General features: G+C 45.7%; 1 protein-coding gene across 8 annotated transcripts in view; it reads left to right on the forward strand.

The window, feature by feature from the left end:
• LOC133500247 (uncharacterized) overlaps positions 1-15,880 on the forward strand; it is a 31,511-nt gene extending 15,631 nt beyond the window's left edge. For 3 of the 8 annotated variants that reach the window (XR_009794839.1, XR_009794838.1, XM_061818688.1), the window contains exons 3-4: positions 15,533-15,713; positions 15,801-15,880. Coding sequence is in view for 3 of the 8 variants with exons in the window: in XM_061818688.1 (XP_061674672.1) it covers positions 15,533-15,713; positions 15,801-15,833 (214 nt within the window). In the remaining 5 variants the exon portion in view is untranslated. Of the gene's footprint in view, positions 1-2,359; positions 2,511-7,947; positions 8,290-15,532; positions 15,714-15,800 lie in introns of all 8 variants that reach the window. The other 5 variants (XR_009794841.1, XR_009794840.1, XR_009794842.1 and 2 more) reach the window with 3 other exon arrangements.
• The last annotated feature ends 5,991 nt before the right edge of the window (positions 15,881-21,871 follow it).

Below are 21,871 nucleotides of genomic sequence, written 5' to 3' on the forward strand. Positions count from 1 at the left end.
AGGCCAACTAAACAGACTTTTATTACATTGTGTAGAGAAACAAAGTGATGGAAAATAAGCAATGTGTCATGAGCCAGGCTGGACCACGGCCAAGAGGGGCATGGGCACTGACCTGGCCGGTGACACCTGTCACCGCTCTCAGCTGTTTAACATTGGGACAATAGTTAGATGAGGTATTTAAGTTGGAGTTTTGTCACTGGCATTTGCCAGATCATTGCTTAATGTCTCGTTCCCGCATCTCCCATGTACCGATCCCTGCTTGCCCGCTGACCTGGCTTCTACGCCTTAGGTCGTGGTTACCGCTGCTCCCGTTGACTGTCTGCCTGATCCCCGACCTTGGAACAAATAAACACTTTTCCTAAACTCCCCCCCAAGTCTGTCTGTTGGCCATTCAGGCCACCAAAAGCGAGGCGTCCGGTCGAGCAGGTCAGGGGGTCGGCCCTGACGCCAAGCACGAGGGTCCCCACGGGGTGATTCGGGCAGACATCCTCGAGGTAGAACCGAACGGCAAAGCCGGAACCAGATGGGAGCAGGCGCCGGCTCTGGACGAAGACCTCCCAGGACGTGGTCGTGAGGCGGCCGGGGATCGGTTGCCATTGAAGCAGGAGAGGGAGACGGTAGCCATCGAGACAGACGTCTGAGGCGGCCACGTGCCGCTCACCGTGGAAGCAGGAGCGTGAGGCGGCCGCGTGCCGGTTGCCATTGAAGCAGAAGCGGGGGGTGGCCGCGGGCCGGTCGCAGTCTAGACAGGAATGTGAGACGGGTGAATACCCATTGCCGCCGGCACCGGAACAAAGGGGATCATGATGTTGTCATAGCGGGGTGGGAACGTGAGACGGCCGAATAGCCTTTGCTGCCACCGGGACAGGAACATGAGGCAGCCGACGAGCCTTTGCCGCTGCCAGGTGAGGAACATGAGGCGGCCGACGAACCGTCGCCAGAACAGGAATGTGACGTGGCCGATAAGCCTTTGCCGCTGCCAGGTCAGGAACAGAGGCAGCAGATGAGCCGTCGCGGGAACAGGAACGGAAGGCGGCCGGATATTGATCGCAAAGAGACGTGGTCATCAGATGACCAGGGATCGGTCGCCGTCGAGACATGGGCGTGGCTCGGCAGCAGCTCGGTCGCCACCGAGGCGTGCACGAGCATCGGCTGCAGCTCGGTCGCCACCGAGGCGTGCGCGACCGTCGGCTGCAGCTCGGTCCCCACCGATGCATGCGCGAGCATCTGCTCCAGCTCAGTCCCCACCACGCATGCACAAGTGTCGTCTGCAGCTCGGTCTCGTTCGAGGCGTGAGCGTGGTTCAGCAGCGGACCGGTCGCCACCATTGAATGGGCAAGAATCAGCCATGGCCTTGCCGGAGGGAGATTGCTTAATCTCTGCTCCCATTGGTCCTCTTGATGGTGGCGGGAAGCAGCAAATTCTTCGGCCTGCTGTGTCTGTTGGGCAGTGAATTCTTTAATCCACTGGCCAAGAGGTTTTGCGTCAATCACCTTTGAGTCCGATGGGTCCATGTCTGGCCAGTTTATTCTGTCACGAACCTCCGATACGGGGCAGGACCCAAATGCATGACTCCAAGACAATGGCATAATGTCCAGTGGGGTTTTATTGCAGGAGTTATTTCCGCACATGGTAACACAGTCCAACTCGCTAACTCAGGGTACAACACACAACAAACTGCGAATGCCAGTGACCAAAACTCCAACATAAATACACCAGGTAATTACAGTCCCAATGTGAAACAGCTGTGAGCGGTAACAGTTGTCACGGCCATGGTCCAACGTGGCTCATGACACTGACCCATCCCTCTCAAACTGAAGACATGTTGCTGTGAAGGTGGAGCGTCATTAAATCCATCTCTAAAGTGTTACTCACACACCATGTGATCAACTATGTGAAATAGCCCCTCCACTGGACACCATTTAAATTGTTAAATGTTCTAATTCCATCTTGGAAGTAAAATCACCGCCCAAAAGTTTTCTCCTTGAAATTGAATCACTCTAATGTAAGTTTAAATTTGCAAATGGTTGTTTGTTTATGTGCAATGCGATTGACTCTCAACCATCTTAGGGTGTACCAGGCCTCTTGCCCTAGATTCAGCTGGAATAGGCCAGCGACCCTAATAAACATTACGAGTAAGGAAAATGGATGGATGGAGGTTTTGCTGTAACGCACTGCTTGTCATGTCACTGTAGATTGATAACATGCACTGCAGTGTGATGTTAACTGCTATAAACAGGCAGACACACACACATCCCATCACAACTTTATTAACTGGCATTGTTGTCATATCTGTAGCTGTTCAATTCTCTCACAAGTCCATTCATTATCTATCTATCTCGCTATCTTGTTTTCAAAGGATTGGTGAAAGGACTTGTATAAGTGGGTGTCCCAAAAACACTGAGTGAGTCATCCAGGAAAGCCTTGCACTTGTTCCTCTCCTGCATCTTCTCTTCCTAGCCTGCCTCCCACTTCACCTCGCTTCCTGGATCAAAGAAGCATCCAATTGTGTAATGAGCTCCATGATCACATGTTGCCAGTGTGATGCATTCTTAATTCCTAATTCAAGCTCACAGACACACACACACACACACACACACACACACACACACGCATGCACACACACACACACACACACACAGATACACACACACACACACACACACACACAAACACAGCAATATCAGAATTTGCGTTTTACATTTGACCTTAATAAGTCTGATTTGAAAACTTTGAAAAAATCAGAAGATACCATTTACTCAGAACTTTAGTTTTTTTCACTGTACTGTAATTGCTTACTCTTAGTTCAGTAATTTTTTGGAGAACAACATTTTACTTAAGTATGATAACAGTCATCAGTACATATAGTATATTGACAGAAATGGTGTGTTTTTCCACTAGGTTTAAATAGAATGTTTCAAACAGTAGCCAATTGGCAATCCGATCAAAAAGACGTGAGTGAATGTTAAAGATTTAAGGAAATGAAAACAACCGTTCACTGAATTTCTATCACTTATACTGTTCAGGATAACTGGGAAGCTGATACTGCACAAAGCCGCTTGGATACTGGGGGCCATCCCTTCTTCTTCTTCTTCTTTTCCTTTCGGCTTGTCCCGTTAGGGGTCGCCACAGCGTGTCATCTTTTGCCATCTTAGCCTATCTCCTGCATCTTCCTCTCTAACCCCAACTGCCCTCATGTCTTCCCTCACCACATCCATAAACCTTCTCTTTGGTCTTCCTCTCGCTCTTTTGCCTGGGAGCTCCATCCTGAGCATCCTTCTACCAATATACTCACTCTCTCGCCTCTGAACATGTCCAAACCATCGAAGTCTGCTCTCTCGAATCTTGTCTCCAAAACATCCAGCTTTGGCTGTCCCTCTAATGAGCTCATTTCTAATCCTATCCAACCTGGTCACTCCGAGCGAGAACCTCAACATCTTCATTTCTGCCACCTCCAGTTCAGATTCCTGTTGTTTCTTCAGTGCCACTGTCTCTAATCCGTACATCATGGCCGGCCTCACCACTCTTTTGTAAACTTTGCCCTTCATCCTAGCAGACACTCTTCTGTCACATAACACACCAGACACCTTCCGCCAGCTGTTCCAACCTGCTTGGACCCATTTCTTAACTTCCTTACCACACTCACCATTGCTCTGGATTGTTGACCCTAAATATTTGAAGTCGTCCACCCTCGCTATTTCTTCTCCCTGTAGTCTCACTTTTCCCCCTCCACTTTTCTCATTCACGCACATATATTCTGTTTTACTTCGGCTAATCTTCATTCCTCTCCTTTCCAGTGCATGTCTCCATCTTTCCAATTGTTCCTCTGCGTGCTCCCTGCTTTCACTGCATATGACAATATCATCTGCGAACATCATGGTCCAAGGGGATTCCAGTCTAACCTCATCTGTCAGCCTATCCATTACCACTGCAAACAGGAAGGGGCTCAGAGCTGATCCCTGATGCAGTCCCACCTCCACCTTAAATTCCTCTGTCACACCTAAGGCACACCTCACCATTGTTCTGCTGCCATCATACATGTCCTGTACTATTTTAACATACTTCTCTGCCACACCAGACTTACGCATGCAGTACCACAGTTCCTCTCTTGGTACTCTGTCATAGGCTTTCTCTAGATCCACAAAGACACAATGTAGCTCCTGCTGACCTTCTCTGTACTTTTCCACGAGCATCCTCAAGGCAAATAATGCATCTGTGGTACTCTTTCTAGGCATGAAACCATACTGTTGCTCGCAGATACTTACTTCTGTCCTGAGTCTAGCCTCCACTACTCTTTCCCATAACTTCATTGTGTGGCTCATCAACTTTATTCCTCTATAGTTCCCACAGCTCTGAACATCCCCTTTGTTCTTAAAAATGGGAACTAGAACACTTTTCCTCCATTCTTCAGGCATCTTTTCGCCCGCTAGTATTCTGTTGAATAAGTTGGTCAAAAACTCCACAGCCATCTCTCCAAATTGCTTCCATACCTCTACCGGTATGTCATCAGGACCAACTGCCTTTCCAGTTTTCATCCTTTGTAGTGCCTTTCTGACTTCCCCCTGAGTAATCATTTCCACTTCCTGGTCCTTCACTCTTGCCTCTTCAACTCTTCCTTCTCTCTCATTTTCTTCATTCATCAACTTCTCAAAGTATTCTTTCCATCTATTTAGTACACTACCGGCACCAGTCAACACATTTCCATCTCTATCCTTAATCACCCTGACCTGCTGCACATCCTTCCCATCTCTATCCCTCTGTCTGGCCAACCTGTAGAGATCCTTTTCTCCTTCTTTCGTGTCCAACCTGGTGTACATGTCTTCATATGCCTCTTGTTTAGCCTTTGCCACCTCTACCTTTGCCCTACGTCGCATCTCGATGTACTCCTTTCGCCTCTCCTCAGTCCTCTCAGTATCCCACTTCTTCTTCGCTAATCTCTTTCCTTGTATGACTCCCTGTATTTTGGGGTTCCACCACCAAGTCTCCTTCTCCCCTTTCCTACCAGATGACACACCAAGTACTCTCCTGCCTGTCTCTCTGATCACCTTGGCTGTCGTCGTCCAGTCTTCCGGGAGCTTCGGTTGTCCATCGAGAGCCTGTCTCACCTCTTTCCGGAAGGCTGCACAACATTCTTCCTTTTTCAGCTTCCACCACATGGTTCTCTGCTCTACCTTTGTCTTCTTAATCTTCCTACCCACCACCAGAATCATCCTACATACTACCATCCTATGCTGTCGAGCTACACTCTCCCCTACCACTACTTTACAGTCAGTAACCTCCTTCAGATTACATCGTCTGCACAAAATATAATCTACCTGCGTGGTTCTACCTCCGCTCTTGTAGGTCACTATATGTTCCTCCCTCTTCTGGAAATAAGTGTTCACTACAGCCATCTCCATCCTTTTTGCAAAGTCCACCACCATCTGCCCTTCAAAGTTCCTTTCCTGGATGCCGTACTTACCCATCACTTCTTCATCGCCCCGGTTTCCTTTACCAATATGTCCATTACAATCTGCACCAATCACAACTCTCTCGCTGTCTGGGATGCTCAGAACTACTTCATCTAGTTCCTTCCAGAATTTCTCTTTCAACTCTTGGTCACATCCTACCTGTGGTGCATAGCCGCTAACCACATTATACATAACACCCTCAATTTCAAATTTTAGTCTCATCACTCGATCTGATACTCTTTTCACCTCCAAGACATTCCTAGCCAGCTCTTCCTTTAAAATAACCCCTACTCCATTTCTCTTCCCATCTACTCCGTGGTAGAATGATTTAAACCCTGCTCCCAAACTTCTAGCCTTACTACCTTTCCACCTGCTCTCTTGGATGCACAGAATATCAACCTTTCTCCTAATCATCATGTCAACCAACTCCTGTGCTTTTCCTGTCATAGTCCCAACATTCAAAGTCCCTACACTCAGTTGTAGACTCTGTGCATTCCTCTTTTTCTTCTGACGCTGGATCCGGTTTCCTCCTCTTCTTTGTCTTCGACCCACAGTAGCTGAATTTCCACCGACGCCCTGCAGGTTAGCAGTGCCGGGGGCGGGCGTTGTTAACCCGGGCCACGACCGATCCGGTATGGGATTCTTTAGATGAACGCTCATATTTGTTTGGCACAGTTTTTACGCCGGATGCCCTTCCTGACGCAACCCTCTGCATTTATCCGGGCTTGGGACCGGCCTACAGATTGCACTGGTTTGTGCCCCCATAGGGCTGCATTGCCTTCCCTGAAATGTGAAATTCATTGCCTTTGCACAGCAGTCAGAACTCCATACTCTCCATTTTAAAGTCCTGTCTTGACATCCACCTGTATTCCCTCACAGTAGTATATTTAATTTTATTTTATATGATTCTTTAAGTTTTTTTTTTCCATTTTTGTTGCTCTTGTTTTTTTGTCATTTCCTATCCATATTTTGTTGTACATCTGCTTCTATTCTATTTTTAAACACTTGAGATGTAACTTACAGCTCTTTGGCCTGTTGGGAGTTTAAAGTGCTTGAAAATTAGGCACAGAATGATTAATGACAAGAAGTAAAACTGACACCAGTTCAAAAGTGAGGAAGATGAAATTTGCATCTTAATTTGCATCATCATTGTCCAACTTAAATAAAGTGAAAAATATGGACTTTCTCCTTTACAACTAAAATCAGTTCTACTTTTGATTGTTGAAAGTCTTCTAACTAAGATGTTAACATGTTTTTTGGGGATATTTGTCCATTCATCCAAAAGAACATTTGTGTGGTTAAACGTGTACTGATGTTGGATGTGAGATAGGGCCTCACAACCTCTTATTGTGTGTCCCCTGTCGTGGATTATAAATTATAAACATTGTTTACTGCTTCACACCGGGCCATGTAGTTTTGGATCTGTAAAAGTATCTGAAGTTGAACATTTTTCTTAATTCTCGACAAAGACACACAGTTTGACCACAATCATCACTCAGCTCACTTGGAAGACCTTGGATGTAGTTGTGGTCCTTTTCCTGTACCCTTGTGTAGCTGCAGTGCTTGGGACTTTGGTCCTCACGAGCAGAGTGAATTGGTCTTTGGCTGCTCGATTTGAGGCTGCCGGATTCCACCTTGTTCACGCGAAAGCTGCTACACTGATTGCAGGACTTGAATCTTTCTACAGTGACGGTTTCACTCAAACTCATTGAATGATGGTTCTGGTTTTGGTTATGTGTCTGAACATCGTGGTGTAGTAAAGTGAAGCACTCCCACAAGCAACTCAAAGTGGCTACAGAAGTACCTTTTAAAAGGAGTAAATCCTAGACCAAGAGGACCGAACAGAGCATGAGAGGGCAGTAATGGAGCAGCTTCTTTTTTTCCACAAAGAAATAGCACACAACTAATGTGAAAATGTGCATGTATGTAACTCATAATCATCAAATTTTTTGTTGTCAATAGAAATGAAGGTTTTTACAGAAAACAATGTGGTAAAATTGCTACAACTGTATGTGTGAGCAAGTAGCTCTGGCTGTCGTTGAATTGTACTAAAGGTGTTTATTACATCATTGAGAGAGCCGAGTGGTCCACCTCTTGGGGGCAGAGATTCATTTGAATTCACCAGAATCTTTTGTTCCACTTGTGCCTCAGTCATCCCCTACACACTGATCCACAGACAGAAAAAGACAGTGTACAATCAATGCAAACAATGAGCACTAGACTCTACAAATGTGTGTGGCTGCAAATATCTATTCATTCACAAAAACAATGCCATGTTTACAGGTACAAGTACAGACCATGTCAAATCAACCAACAAGTGAGAAGATTACTCTTGTCAAACCTTTCCACAGATTGCCATGAAGGACAGACAAGAAATTAGACAACCTTTGTTATACTGTACGCTGGAAGGACTGCCTGCTCCTAAACTAAATGCACAATACAGTGTTTCTTGTCATCACCATCCATCCATCCATCCATTTTCTTCTGTTTATCATAGGTCAGGTCAAGTGGGCAGTGGGGATGCCCAGACTTACCATTCCCACAGCCAGTTCCTCCAGCTCTTCAAAAGGGATCCCAAGGCATTGCCAAGCAAGTCAAGAGACATAGTCTCTCCGGCATGTCGTGGGGCGTCTCCTCCCGGTGGGACATGCCCAAAAGACATCAGCAGGGAGGCATCCAGGAGTAATCCTAAACAAATGGGAGACCCACCTCATCTGGGCCCTCTCAACGCGGAGGAGCAGCAGCTGTCCCTCCCGGATGACCAAGCTTCTCACTCTATCTCTAAGGGAGAGCCTGGACACCCTGTGAAGGAGACTCATTTAGTCCGCTTGTATTCAAGGTCTGTGTTTTTCAGTCATGACCCACAGCTTGCGACCAGAGGTGAGGGTAGGAACGAAGATCGAATAGTAAATAAAGAGCTTTGCCTTTCATCTTAGTGCCTTCTTCACCACAACAGACTGAAACAAAGTCTGCATTACTGCAGATGCTGTACCGATGTGTTAATTATGCCATGTATATACGCTTCGTGTCTTATACTGTTCATTGGCAGTTCGTAGTGCTTCGTTGTGCCTCGTTTCCACATTCCAGTGTTCCTTGTACCTCGTTATCATGTTCCCATATTCCTTGTTCTACGTTTTTTGACTCAAGAATCTGACCTTTCCCTGTGTTTTTGATCTTGCCTTTTGCCCTATGATTTGGATACCATTGCCTGCTGAACAGCCTGCCTGTGTACAGACCTTTGCCTGCCATTAAAAAATCTTTTCAAATGGCATCTTGTTCTCATATCATGCATTTGGGTCCTCTCTCATGTTCTGCCCTTGACAGAACGAACTAGCCATAGAATGAACTCAGCAGACACGGACCCGGTGTGGGAAGTCCTTCAAGCACTTCAGGATGAACAATTTGCTTGCCTCTGTCTCTATCTTCAGGGTCAATCAAAGCAGCAGGCTGATGAGACAGTTTGCCTTTTGGTATGATGTTCTCATCGATTTGATGCATAAGAAGGGAACAGCCTGCCTGCAGCCGCCGCCTCTTGATCATGTTCCCGCAGAACCCGGTCTTTTTCCGCCATCTGCTCCGGCTGTAGTGGTTCACATGTGGCCACCGCCTCTCGCTCCGAAGGCGATAGCGCTTCACTTGCACCTGCCACCTGTTCTGGCCACCACCTTTTGCTCCTGTTCGGGTAGCGCTCTAACAGCGGCTGCCTTTTCCTCCAGTGGCGGCCACCTCTCACTCTAGTTCCGGGGCTTTGTCTGTGCCTGCCACCTCTTGCTCTTTCTCCTCCAATGGTGCTTCATCTGTGTTCGCCATCTGACGCACTTGCTCCAGCCGCGGTGCTTCACATGCGGCTGCCACCTGCCTCTGCTCATGCTATGGCAGCACTCGACCAGCAGCCACCACGTCCCACTTTCACGCCGGCGGTGAAGCTTCAAACGCAACTGCCCGCTCTGGCTCTCGCTCCGGCAGTGGCGGCTCTTCAACTGTAGCCGTCCCCTCTCGCTCTCGCTCTGGTGACAGCGGCGCTCCATCCGCTGGCACCACCTGTTTTGGAGGTCTCCACCCTATGGGTAACACCACTTGCTTCTGTACCGGTGAGGCCCAGCCCGCGGCCACTATCTCTTGGTTCTGTTGCGGTGGCGCCCAGCCCACGGCAACCGACTCTTGCTCTTGCTCCTGTTCTAGTGGCACTCGGCCAGCACCCCCACCTGCTCCGGTGGCCACCCTTCATCTGCAGCCGCCCCTTCTCAGTCTTGCTCCAGCAGGGTTTTTTTTATCTGTGGCCGCCAACTGCTCATGTGCTGACGACACTCGTCCAGTAGCCACCACCTCCTCCAGCAGCAGCGCTCGACCAGCAGCCAGCACATCTAGCTCCTGCAGCAAAGCTCGACCAGTGGCCACAACCTGTTTTGTTGCCTGGGTCTTGTTGCCTGGCTCCTGCTTTGCCACTGGGATTGTCACTGTGGTTGTTCGCATGGATGCCTCCATATAGACCCTGGCGCTTTGTGTACTGGCCAGCCTCCTGAACTGCCCTGCAAGGCACGTCACTTTGGGTGACCTGGGCCGGGAACGCTCCAGTGGGGTCTCTTTCAATATATGTACAATATGTATGGTTGTAAAAGTGAGTTTAAAGGCCTTAAAAAAGCTTTACGTGTCATACTTTGTTTGACAGTCAACCAATTCATGGAGCACACAGCCTCTTGCCTTGAGTCAGCTGGAATAGGAGGCCCTCATCTGCAGCATCCAGATCGAGTGAAGAATGAAAATGGAAAAAAACGGATGACGCCAAAGACTAAGTTGATCATTAATTGCATACATGTTCCCCTCCTGACCCATCACCTTATCATGGTGGAGGGGTTTGTGTGTCCCAATGATCCTAGGATATTAAGATGTCTGGGGCTTCACGCCCCTGGAAGGGTCACCCATGGCAAAAATCTCCTAGCAGAAGGACCAGACAAAGTACGACTCCAAAACCCCAATGAAGGGTACAAATATTGGATTCTCAGGTTCCCTTGCCTGGCTGCGGGTCACCAGGGCCCCACCCCTGGAGCCAGGGCTGGAGGTGGGGCTCGAAGGTGAGCACCTGGTGGCCGGGCTTGCACCTATGGGGCTCAGCTGGGCACTGGGAACAGATGGCAGATTCCCCCGTCAGAAGGAATTTCAACTCCCACCTCTGAAAGAATTTTGCTCATGTTCCGGTTGAGGTTGGGGACATTGTGTCTGCGTGTGCGATGTTCCGCGCCTGAGGCAGCCGACCGGAGCTGTAGCCTTAAGGTGGTTGATGCCTGTCGTAGCGGCAACCCCTAAACATGTTGGTGGACCCCAACAGTGATGGATGCCGTCAATCTGAAGAAGGAGTCCTATCGGGCATTTTTGGCCTGTGGGGCTCCCGGGACAGCTGATGGGTACCGGCTGGCCAAGCGGAATGCAGCTTCGGTGGTCGCTGAGGCAAAAACCTGCGCTTGGGAGGAGTTCAGTTAGGCCATGGAGAATGACTTCAAGACTGCTTCGAGGAAATTCTGGTCCACCGTTTGGCGTCCCAGGAGGGGGAAGCAGTGCACCGTCAGCACTGTTTATAGTGGGGATGGGCCACTGATGGCCTCAACTCGGGATGTTGTGAGTCGATGGGGAGAATACTTCAAAGACCTCCTCAATTCCACCAACACACCTTCCAATGACAAACCAGAGTATGGGTTTTCTGAGGCGGGCTCTTCTAACTCTGGGGATGAGGTCACCAAGGTGGTTAAAAAGCTCTTTGGTGGCAGAGCCCCGGGATGATTGAGATTCACCTGGAGTTCCTAAAGGCTCTGGTTGTTCTGAGGCTGTTCTGGTTGGGACACCTCTGCAACATTGCATGGATATTGGGGACGGTGCCTCTGGATTGGCAGACTGAGGTGGTGGTCCCCCTTTTTAAGAAGGAGGACTAGAGAGTGTGTTCCAACTATAGAGCGTTCACACTTCTCAGCCTCCTTGGTACGGTCTACTCAGGGGTACTGGAGAGGAGGGTCCTTCGGGAAGTCGAATCTCAGATTCAGGAGCAGCAATGTGATTTTCGTCCTGGCCGTGGAAAAGTGGCCCAGCTCTACACCATCGCCAGGATCCTCGAGGGTACATCAGAGTTCGACCATCCAGTCTACATGTGTTTTGTGGGTTTGGGAGAAGCCGTTCGACCGTGTCCCTAGAGGAGTCCTGTAGGGGGTTCTGAGGGAGTATGGGGTACTGAACCACCTGATACGGGCAAAATAAAAATGCCTTGGACGAGAATGGGAAAATTTTTTATGAATCTGTTATTACACAGGGGTGATTTCTGATATGGACGATATGGCAGACGCCCAGAGCAGCATCCTTCACGATCACCCAGGGTTGCACACACTATGGGGGTGTACACAGCGTTTGCATACAGTTTTAGACCGTCATTTATAAAATAAATCCCGTAATAAACATTCTCGTTGTCACACATGTCGCCATTAGGTCCAGAACCGCCTCTGCCAGAGACGTTGCATGTTAGTCAATTCCAACTAATGAATCAAACAGTTAGACACCTCGTTAGTACAACCATTTTATAGCCATATTTTGAACAAGCCATGGTACAGCATGTTATTTAGTAAACAACCCACCAAATGAATGCATCTGATCAATGAATGTTGTGTGATTTCTGATTTTTATTTTTTATTTTTAAAACAAAGGCTAAACTGGCTACAGACTTAGGGCTCAATAAGTTAATACTTGATTGATAATAGTGTATAGTTGGGTATACACTACATTACAGTACATTCTTTTATGTGGTAGATATGTTGCACTGTTTGTTGATTGACAACTGACCAAAAGAACAAAGAAAAATGAAGAGAAGTGTCAGTGTTTCATTGTGGCTTTAAAGGTGCCAGTTTTTACTAAATTAACTTTTTCTAGTATTTCATATGTAATATTGCCTATGTTGTCTCAGTAAACATGAAATACAACCTCCGCTCCAGCTACAGCTCCATCCTTAGCACCCTTCTACCAATATACTCACTCTCTCGCCTCTGAACATGTCCAAACCATCTAAGTCTGCTCTCTCTAAACTTGTTTCCAAAACGTACAATTTTGGCTGTGCCTCCTATGAACTCATTTCTAATCCAATCCAACCTGCTCAATCTGATCGAGAACCTCAACATCTTCATTTCTGATACCTCTAGTTCTGCTTCCTGTTGTTACTTCAGAGCCACTGTCTCTAATCTGTACATCATGGCCAGCCTCACCACTGTTTTATAAACTTTCCCCTTCATCCTAGCGGATACTCTTCTGTCACATAGAACACCAGAAACCTTATGCCAACTGTTCCATCCCGCTTGTACCCATTTCTTCACTTCCTTACCACACTCACCATTGCTCTGTATTGTTGACCCCAAGTATTTGAAGTCATCCACCCTCATCATCTCTTCTCCCAGGAGCTTCACTCTTTGTCCTCCGCCCCTCTCATTCAGACATATGTATTCAGTTTTGCTTCGGCTAATCTTCATTCCACTCCTTTCGAGTGCGTACCTCCATCTTTCTAACTGTTCCTCCCCCTGCTCCCTGCTTTCACTACAGATCACAATATCATCTGCGAACATCATGGTCCAAGGGGATTCCAGTCTAACCTCGTCTGTCAGCCTATCCATTAGAACCGCAAACAGGAAGGGGCTCAGTGCGGATCCCTGATGCAGTCCCACCTCCACCTTAAATTCTTCTGACACACCTACAGCAAATCCTCTATCCTCCTGTTCTGCTACACTCATACATGTCCTGTACTATCCTAACATATTTCTCCACCACACTAGACTTGCGCATGCAGTACCACACTTCCTCTCTTGGTACTCTTGGTACTCTGTCATAGGCTACAAAAAACGAACACCCTGTAGCTCCTTCTGAACTTCTCTGTACTTTTCCACGAGCATACATGCACGCACACGCACACATGCTCACACATTAAGACAAAAATAATGCAGTGACATAATACATTTCCTACTCCCTTTAATGCACTCATTACAGAAGGATACAAAAACACAGAGTTATTGAAAATACAACTCTGAAACCTTATCGTGGTGGAGGGATTTGTGTTCCCCAATGATCCGAGGAGCTAAGTTGTTTTGGGCTTCATGCCCCCAGTAGGGTCATCAATGCAAACAAGTCCTAGGTGAAGGCCCAGACAAAGCATAGCTCCATAAACCCTTATCATAAATACAAGTAATGAATCTAGGTTTCCCTTGGCCTGACACAGGTCACCAGGACCCCCTTCTGGAGCCAGGTCTGGAAGTGGGGTTCGAATGCCAGTGCTTAGTAAGAGCACCTGGTCTCATGGGGCTTCGCCGGCCACAGCTCAAAAGAGTAATTTGGGTCCCCTTCACATGAGCTCACCAGATGTGGGAGGCACCATAGGCGTCGTGTGCCGTGTGAGGTGGATGTTTGGCGAAAGCATGGACCTTGGCAATCTGATTCCCAGTTACAAAAACTGGCTCTCGGGACGTTGAATGTCACCTCTCTGGCAGGGAAGGAGCCTAAACTGGTGTGTGAGGTCGAAAAGTTCCGAATAGACATAGTCGGGCTTACCTCCACACATAACTTGGGCTCTGGTCTTGAGAGGGATTGGGCACTTTTCCACTCTGAAGTTGCCCATGGTGAGAGGCTCCAGCCAAGTTTGGTTGTACATATTGTCCCCCGGCTCGGTGCGTGTATGTTGACTTTCACCCCGGTGGAGGAGATTGTAGAGTCCCTTTGCCTTCGGGTGAGGGGACAGGTCCTGACTGTTGTTTGTGTCTATGAACCAAGCAGCAGTGCTGCTGCTTGGAACTTCCATTTTCACGTTGACAATGACAGTGATGTGGAAGGGCATGATTGGGAGGAACCCCCTTACCCTCTGACCAGGACCTGAGTGGTGTTCTGTTATTGGATTTATGTGCATGCCATGGATTGTCCATAACAAACACCATGTTCAAGCATAAAGGTGTCCATACGTCCATTTGGTACCAGACCCCCCTCGGTTGCCGTTCAATGACTTGCAGGTGCATGCCTTGGATAGGGGCGGGGGAGAACTATCCACTGATTGCCACCTGGTAGTGAGTTCCCGCCAATGGTGGGGGAAGATTCCGGTTCAACTTGGCAGGCCTAATGTATTGTTAGGGTCTGTTGGAATGTCTGTCACAATCACCTGTCAGAAGAGGTCTCAACTCCCACCTCTGGCAGAACTTCTCCCATCTTCCAGTGGTAGTGGGGACATTGAGTCCGAGTGGAACATGTTCCAAACTTCTGTTGCCGAGTTGGCCTGCCGGAACTGTGTGTGTAAGGTAATTGTTGCCTGTAATTGCGACAATTCCTAAACCCCTTGGTGGACACCAATGGTGAGGGATGCCATCAAACTCAAGAAAGAGTCCTATTGGGCCTTTTTGGGCTGGGGACTCCTGAGGCAGCTGATGGGTACTAGCTGGCTAAGCGGAATGCAAATTTGGTGGTTGCTGGGGGAAAAACCTGGGCGTGGAAAGAGTTCGGCAAGGCCATGGAGAACAACTTCCAAACGGTTTTGAGGAAATTCTGTTCCACTGTCCGGCTTCTCAGGAGGGTGTTGGGGAAGCAGTGCGCTATCAACACCATGTATAGTGGTGCAGTGTATGGCAGAAGTAGTGTATAGCTGCTGACTTCGACATTGTGAGAAAACCCACGCAGGCACGGGGAGAACATGCACCCTCCACACAGACGTGTCCGGGACTTGAACTTGTGAAAAAACAATAAATGATATGTGTGTGCTTAAAGAGAGTTTAAGAATGAAATTAAATAAGTATTCTTTGTTCCATTTGAGATTGATGACTGAGAATCATCACTCTAATATTAGTGTCTTTACACAATCAATGCTGATACTTTACAGGTTTGAGGTCAGAAACAAAAAATTCCGTCATTACAGTTTATTTTATGACATGGTGTTAAAGGTCTCTAATTGGATGTCTTGTTGTTGAGGATTTTTAGTATAATTCCATTTAAAGATAGAATATCCCAATCCTTTACATTTGGTACTCAGAAAACCATAACTGTCTTTTGTTTTTCCTCTGTCATTCTGACTTTTCGCACTCTTGCAGGTATTTTGTATTTGACCGCAGGGTTGGCCAGCTTGACTACTATCGAAACAAACACAGCAAAGGTCAGCGTCCCCCCCCAGAGGCAGACTATCTCTACTTGGAGCATTGGTCATCTCCTGCAGTGATTTTCCTTATATGTTTTCTATTCAATCCTCACTTGGTGAATCCTATAAACTTAGAGGTAAGTAAAACTGGACTGAGCAAAGACTCAATAGATCACTGCATGTAAATGATTTATTAAAGCTACAATAATTGTTGTCTCGTTCAGCTTCAAATGCAGAGGAACAGGCTTTATGGATGACACAGCTACAGCTGTCTTCTCGAGTCCCATTTGACAGTAGGGCTAAGGTATGCAGACAAACAGACACGTACACATGTAAACGTACGCACATGCATGCATACAAACACAGGCAGACAGTCATTCAAGACATTGACTTAATTCCACATTGATAATGAGACAAGAGTGGTCAATTAATCCCCTTCGCTTTCTTGCATTCTTATTGGATTACCACTACTCCAAAAATGGGTTTACTGACAGAGTTTAGATTTTGAGACAAATTGGAGCAAAATAGATTTCCACCCAGCTACTGTACTTGTTTGTCATTTACCTTATTTAACCTTTGTTTCGGTATTCGATATTATTTAGGTAGAACAGATTATTTGCAATGTTGACCTGGCTGCAGAGAGCAAAGTAAAACAAAGCACAATCAAAGCAAATAAAAGTAAAAAAAATAATACATCCACAACAAACTGAACAATGTGATATTGACATAGTTCCAAACTTGTAAGCTATAGTTTTTTATTCAGCTTCTTCGAGCTTCTATATCTCCACCACTCAGGCATGTGAAGCAAATATCTTAGCTCTCTAATGGTTTATCCTCTCTCCCTGACACCATTTCACTCACACACGCATGTTAAAAGCAATGCATACTCAGGGTTGTGGTGTGCAATGTAAAGTAAATGGACAACCAAAGTAATCCCTTCTCTTTGATGCTGGTGCTTTGTTTTACATCTTTACCAAATGACTTAATGCCCTTTTGATTTTTATCTCACCCCTGAAAGCATCCCATCTACTCAGTCTTCTCCCCACACACAGCTGTACCAGGAGGGTGATGTATTTAAGCACATCTTAGTGTGGTTCATTTATTTACTCATGTACAAGCACTCACATGTTATCTGCTTAACTTGATAAGCATGTGACCATTGTCTAATCATATTCATACACATGTGTTCTGTCATGTCTCGTAAACATATTTCACTTTCACTGCCATTTTGCTCATACACTCAGTCCCACACTTGTTTCTTATTGGATCCCATCCAACACTCAAGCCTTTTATTTAAGGCCTTTTATGTAACATACTTTGATTATAAGGAGTAAAATGTCTCATTACCTATTGTTGCTATAAAACAGTAAACTCTGTAATTTCTCCCAGCAAATCAGTAAGGATAATGGTCGAAAAGTTATCATTAAAAAGTTTTATTATACAGTACTGGTAATCATTATTAAATGGGCTTATCGTTAACAATTCTACAATATGCACACACACGCTTGTGTGTGTGTGTGTGTGTGTGTGCATGTGTGTGTGTGTGTGTGTGTGTGCGTGCGTGCGTGTGTGTTTTTGTGTGTGCACATGCGTGGGTGCCTGTGCGCAAGTGAGATTAGCACATACCCAAAATGATGCATGTTTTACAGTTACAGTACTTAATATGACCATACAGTGGTCAATTTTTTTGCACGTTTTTCACACTTAATTGATTCCCATTATCAAAAAAATTCAAATATTAGTCAAATACAACATTTATAAGCACAAAATGCAGTTTTTAAATGTTTTTTCTTACTCAGAATGAAAAAAAATCAAATCTACATGGCCGTGTGAAAAAGTGATTAGCCCCTTAGCCTAATAACTGTTTGGGCCACCCTGACCAGCAACTACCGCAATCTAGTGTTTTCTAGAACTTGAGTCTTGTCCAGGGTTGTGTAGAAATTTTGGCCCACTCATCTTTATAGAATTGTTGTATTTCAACCCCAATAGGGGTTTTTCAACATTAACCGCCTTTTTAAGGTCATGCCACAGGATCTCAATAGGATTCAGGTAAGGACTTTGACTCGACCACTCTAAAATCTGAGGTCTCTAAGATTTTGAGGTGAAAAACAGATGGTCACACATTCTGCTTCAGGACCCTTTGCTGGACAGCAGAATTCATGGTTCATCTCGACAAGTCTTCCTGGTACTGAAAGAGCAATATAGCCTCAGATTATCACATTATCACCACCATGTTTTACTGTAGATGTGATGTTCTTTTTTTGTTATTTTTATGCCAAATGTAATGTGAAACACATCTTCTAAAAAGTTCAACTTTTGTCTTGTCAGACGATAGAGTATTTTCCTAAAGTCATGGGCTGTCTTCTGGCAAAATTAATATGAGCCTTAATGGTCTTTTTCCTCAGCAGTGGTTTTTGTCTTAGAACTTGTCACACAGGACATTTTTGTCCCTTTGTTAAAGTAGAGTCATGAACACTGACGTTAACTGAGGCAAGTGAAACCTGCAGTTCTTTGGATGTTGTTGTGGAGTCTGTAATGCCTTCTTAAATGAGTCGTTGCTGTGCTCTTGTGGTAATTTTGGTCAGCCAGCCACTTCTGGGAAGGTTTGCAACTCTTCTATGTTTTCACCATCTGTGGATAATGGTTCTCACAGTAGTTTCCTGGAGCCCAAAAACTTTGAGAAAGCCGCTGTAACGTTTTCCACACTTAGAGATCTGATTTGATTTGTTTTTTTTTTGTTCTAAATTACTTTCAATCTTTGCATGACCTCTGGATTTTGAGGATCTTTCGGTGTACTGTATTTTGTCAGGCAGGTCCTATTCAAATGATTTCTTGTTTGAGAACAGGTGTGACAGTATCAGACCTGGGTGTGGCTGGACGCAGGTATCGACAACCTTTAACACTCAAAGAGCCATCTCAATGGAAAAAACAACACTGGGAGCTGCAAACACTTTTGGACATCAGAAATGAAGATGTTAGCCTATATATATTGCACTCACAATCACACCTTGGAGCAATTTAGAGTGTCCATTTAATGCACGTTTTTTGTTTTTTTTTATATATATATATATATATATATATATATATATATATATACACAGTATATAATTGTATATCTTTACACTTGCAAATTAGTGTGTTGCTTATGAACTCCATGCAGTCCATCCATGTTTCCAAATTTTATTCATTAAATTAACACATTTTGCACTGCAACAAAAAAGAAAACAAAAAACTTGAACATCTCTTTCGAATGAATTAAAAAGATGATCTTCAATTATTGTTCTACCTAACAAAAATGCCGTGAGCCATCATCCTTTGAGCTTTCATAGCGGAGCCTGGATGTGAATTTTAAAATACAGTAAGACAGGGGTCACCAACCTTTTTGAGGCAGAGGCCTACTTTGTGAGTGCTGATCATATGAAGGGCTACATGACCTCTTTGCGGCAAACTTCCAAAATAACAAAACTCCTTATACTTTACAAATATATAAATACTTTTTCTTATATGACATTATTTTTAAAAAATGTGTTAATCTAAGCAAGCCAGATTCAAAATTTAAAGTCAAAATAATAACAATTTGTGACCTGTGCTATTTTTACAAGCCTTGTGGGCACTTTAAAGGAACACTTTGTCCAAACTTACATGAATCGGCGCACACATTAACAGTTAGTAGATTCGGGTTCAGTGTTTCTTTTAATGCTTGAGTTAGCCACAGATTTCACCAAGAAACATCTCTAAATTGGAAAAGTATTATTGAAATTCCCCTCTCTATCTGTCATGGCCCTGCCGGTCCCTGTCCTGCCCATACTGTTCCCCGAGGCGGCACGCACCTGCTGCAATCGGCGGAGGCGCACGTGCACACGTACGGTTTGGCCTTTGCCAGCTGATTGTTTCATGCCTCATTCCCGCACTCTCGTAATCTCGTTCCTGATCGCCTGTGTACCGACTCCTGCCTGCCCACTTACCTGCCTCCTATGCCTGACATTCTTGTTACTGCTGCTCCCGTTGACTGCCTGCCTTATCCCCGGCACTGGACTGAATAAACACTTTTCCCGAACTGCCTCTGCGTCTCCCGGTCGTGCATTTGGGTCCAACCCCGTGTTCTTGTCGTGACAGAATGATCTGGGCAAAACATGGACCCAGCCGTCTCAGCTGTGTTCTGCCAGTCCCTGCAGCTCCAGGGCAGATGTATCGCCGAGCAGGAAGCCACTCTCCAGGCAATTAATCGGCAGTTACGGGAGATGTGTGCTCGGCTGGACGCAAGGTTGGCCAGACAGAGGGATAGAGATGGGAAGGATATGCAGCAAGTAAAGGTGTTTAAGGATAGCGATGGAAATATGTTGACTGATGCCAGTAGTGTGCTCAGGAAAAGTAGAAGTGGAAATCGTGAATGACCAGGAAGTGGCAATGATTAATAAGGGGGACGTTAGTAAGGGATTGAACAGGATGAAAAATGGAAAGACAGTTTGTCCTGATGACATACCAGTGGAAGTATGGAAGCAATTTAGAGACGTGACTGTGGAGTTTTTGACCAACTTATTCAATAGAATACTAGCGGGAGAGAAGATGCTAGAAGAATGGAGGAAAAGTGTACTAGTTTCCATTTTTAAGAACAAAGCCGATGTTCAGAACTGTGGAAACTACAGAGGAATTAAGATGATGAGCCTCACAATACAATGAACAATGGTGAGGTGTGCCTTCGGTGTGACAGAAGAATTTAATGTGGAGGTAGGACTGCCTCAGGGATCAGCTCTGAGCCCCTTTCTGTTTGCAGTGGTAATGGATAGGTAGACAGATGAGGTTAGACTGGATTCCCCTTGGACCATGATGTTCGCAGATGATATTGTGATCTGCAGTGAAAGCAGGGAGCAGACGTAGGAACAGTTAGAAAGATGGAGGTACGCACTGGAAAAGAGAGGAATGAAGATTAGCCGAAGTAAGACAAAATACATGTGCATGAATGTGAGGGGCGGAGGGGGAGGAGTGAAGCTTCAGGGAGAAGAGATAGCGAGGGTGGATGACTTCAAATACTTGGGGTCAACAATAGAGAGCAATGGAGAGTGTGGTAAGGAAGTGAAGAAACAGGTCCAAGCGGGGTGGAACAGTTGATGGAAAGTGTCTGGTGTTCTATGTGACAGAAGAGTCTCCGCTAGGATGAAGGGCAAAGTCTATAAAACAGCGGTGAGGCCGGCCATGATGTACAGATTAGAGACGGTGGCGCTGAAGAAACAACAGGAAGCAGAACTAGGAGGTAGCAGAAATGAAGATGTTGAGGTTCTCGCTCGGATTGGCTAGGATTAGAAATTAGCTCAAAGTTGGATGTTTTGGAGACAAGGGTCGAGAGAGCAGACTATGATGGTTTGGACGTGTCCACAGGCGAGAGAGTGAGTATATTGGTAGAAGGGTGCTAAGGATGGAGCTGTAGCTGGAGCGGAGGTTGTATTTCATGTTTACTGAGACAACATAGGCAATATTACATATGAAATACTAGAAAAAGTTAATTTAGTAAAAACTGGCACCTTTAAAGCCACAATGAAACACTGACACTTCTCTTCATTTTTCTTTGTTCTTTTGGTCAGTTGTCAATCAACAAACAGTGCAACATATCTACCACATAAAAGAATGTACTGTAATGTACAGAGTGCTGAGGATGGAGCTGCCAGGCAAAAGAGTGTGTGTGTGTGTGTGTGTGTGTGTGTGTGTGTGTGTGTGTGTGTGTGTGTGAGGGATTGAGATGGGACTGCGCAGGCGTGTGGAGCAGTGAGACTGAGAAGGGATAGAAATGCAGCACGAGCTGTTGCTTGTGTGTACAGTTTACAAGTTTAGCGAGGGCGACCGGGGAGCGGTAGTGTTTAGGAGATGGCACATTAATGCTGAGTGCTTAAAGGATATAATAAAGCCTTCCAAGCAGCAAATCGGTTCTTCGTACCATTATTGTTCCCGCCACCAAGGTATCTCCCCTGCGTTTCCCGACCACGGTCAGGCGGCTGTTGCAGGAAAATTAACAAAGGTTTTATAATTAAAGACTTAAGTAAATACATGTACTGTTGTAATCGTCGTCTCAAATATGTAAAATTTAAATACTGTTTCCATATTTCAATCATTCTGGTACCCAGTTACACGTATATGAAAATTCCTAGTGTGTGTGTGTGTTTGTGGGAAGAGTCTTATTTTGTGGTATTTTACATTTTACGTGGGGTTCTGGTCCCCATTAACCACAAAAACGGAGGGATTACTGCTCAAGGACAAAACTCCGACAACACAATTGCTAAACTTGAAAAGCTCGTACAAAATT

Source organism: Syngnathoides biaculeatus, chromosome 5 (genome assembly GCF_019802595.1).
Source record: "Syngnathoides biaculeatus isolate LvHL_M chromosome 5, ASM1980259v1, whole genome shotgun sequence".
In the NCBI taxonomy this organism is placed as follows: Eukaryota; Metazoa; Chordata; class Actinopteri; order Syngnathiformes; family Syngnathidae; genus Syngnathoides; species Syngnathoides biaculeatus.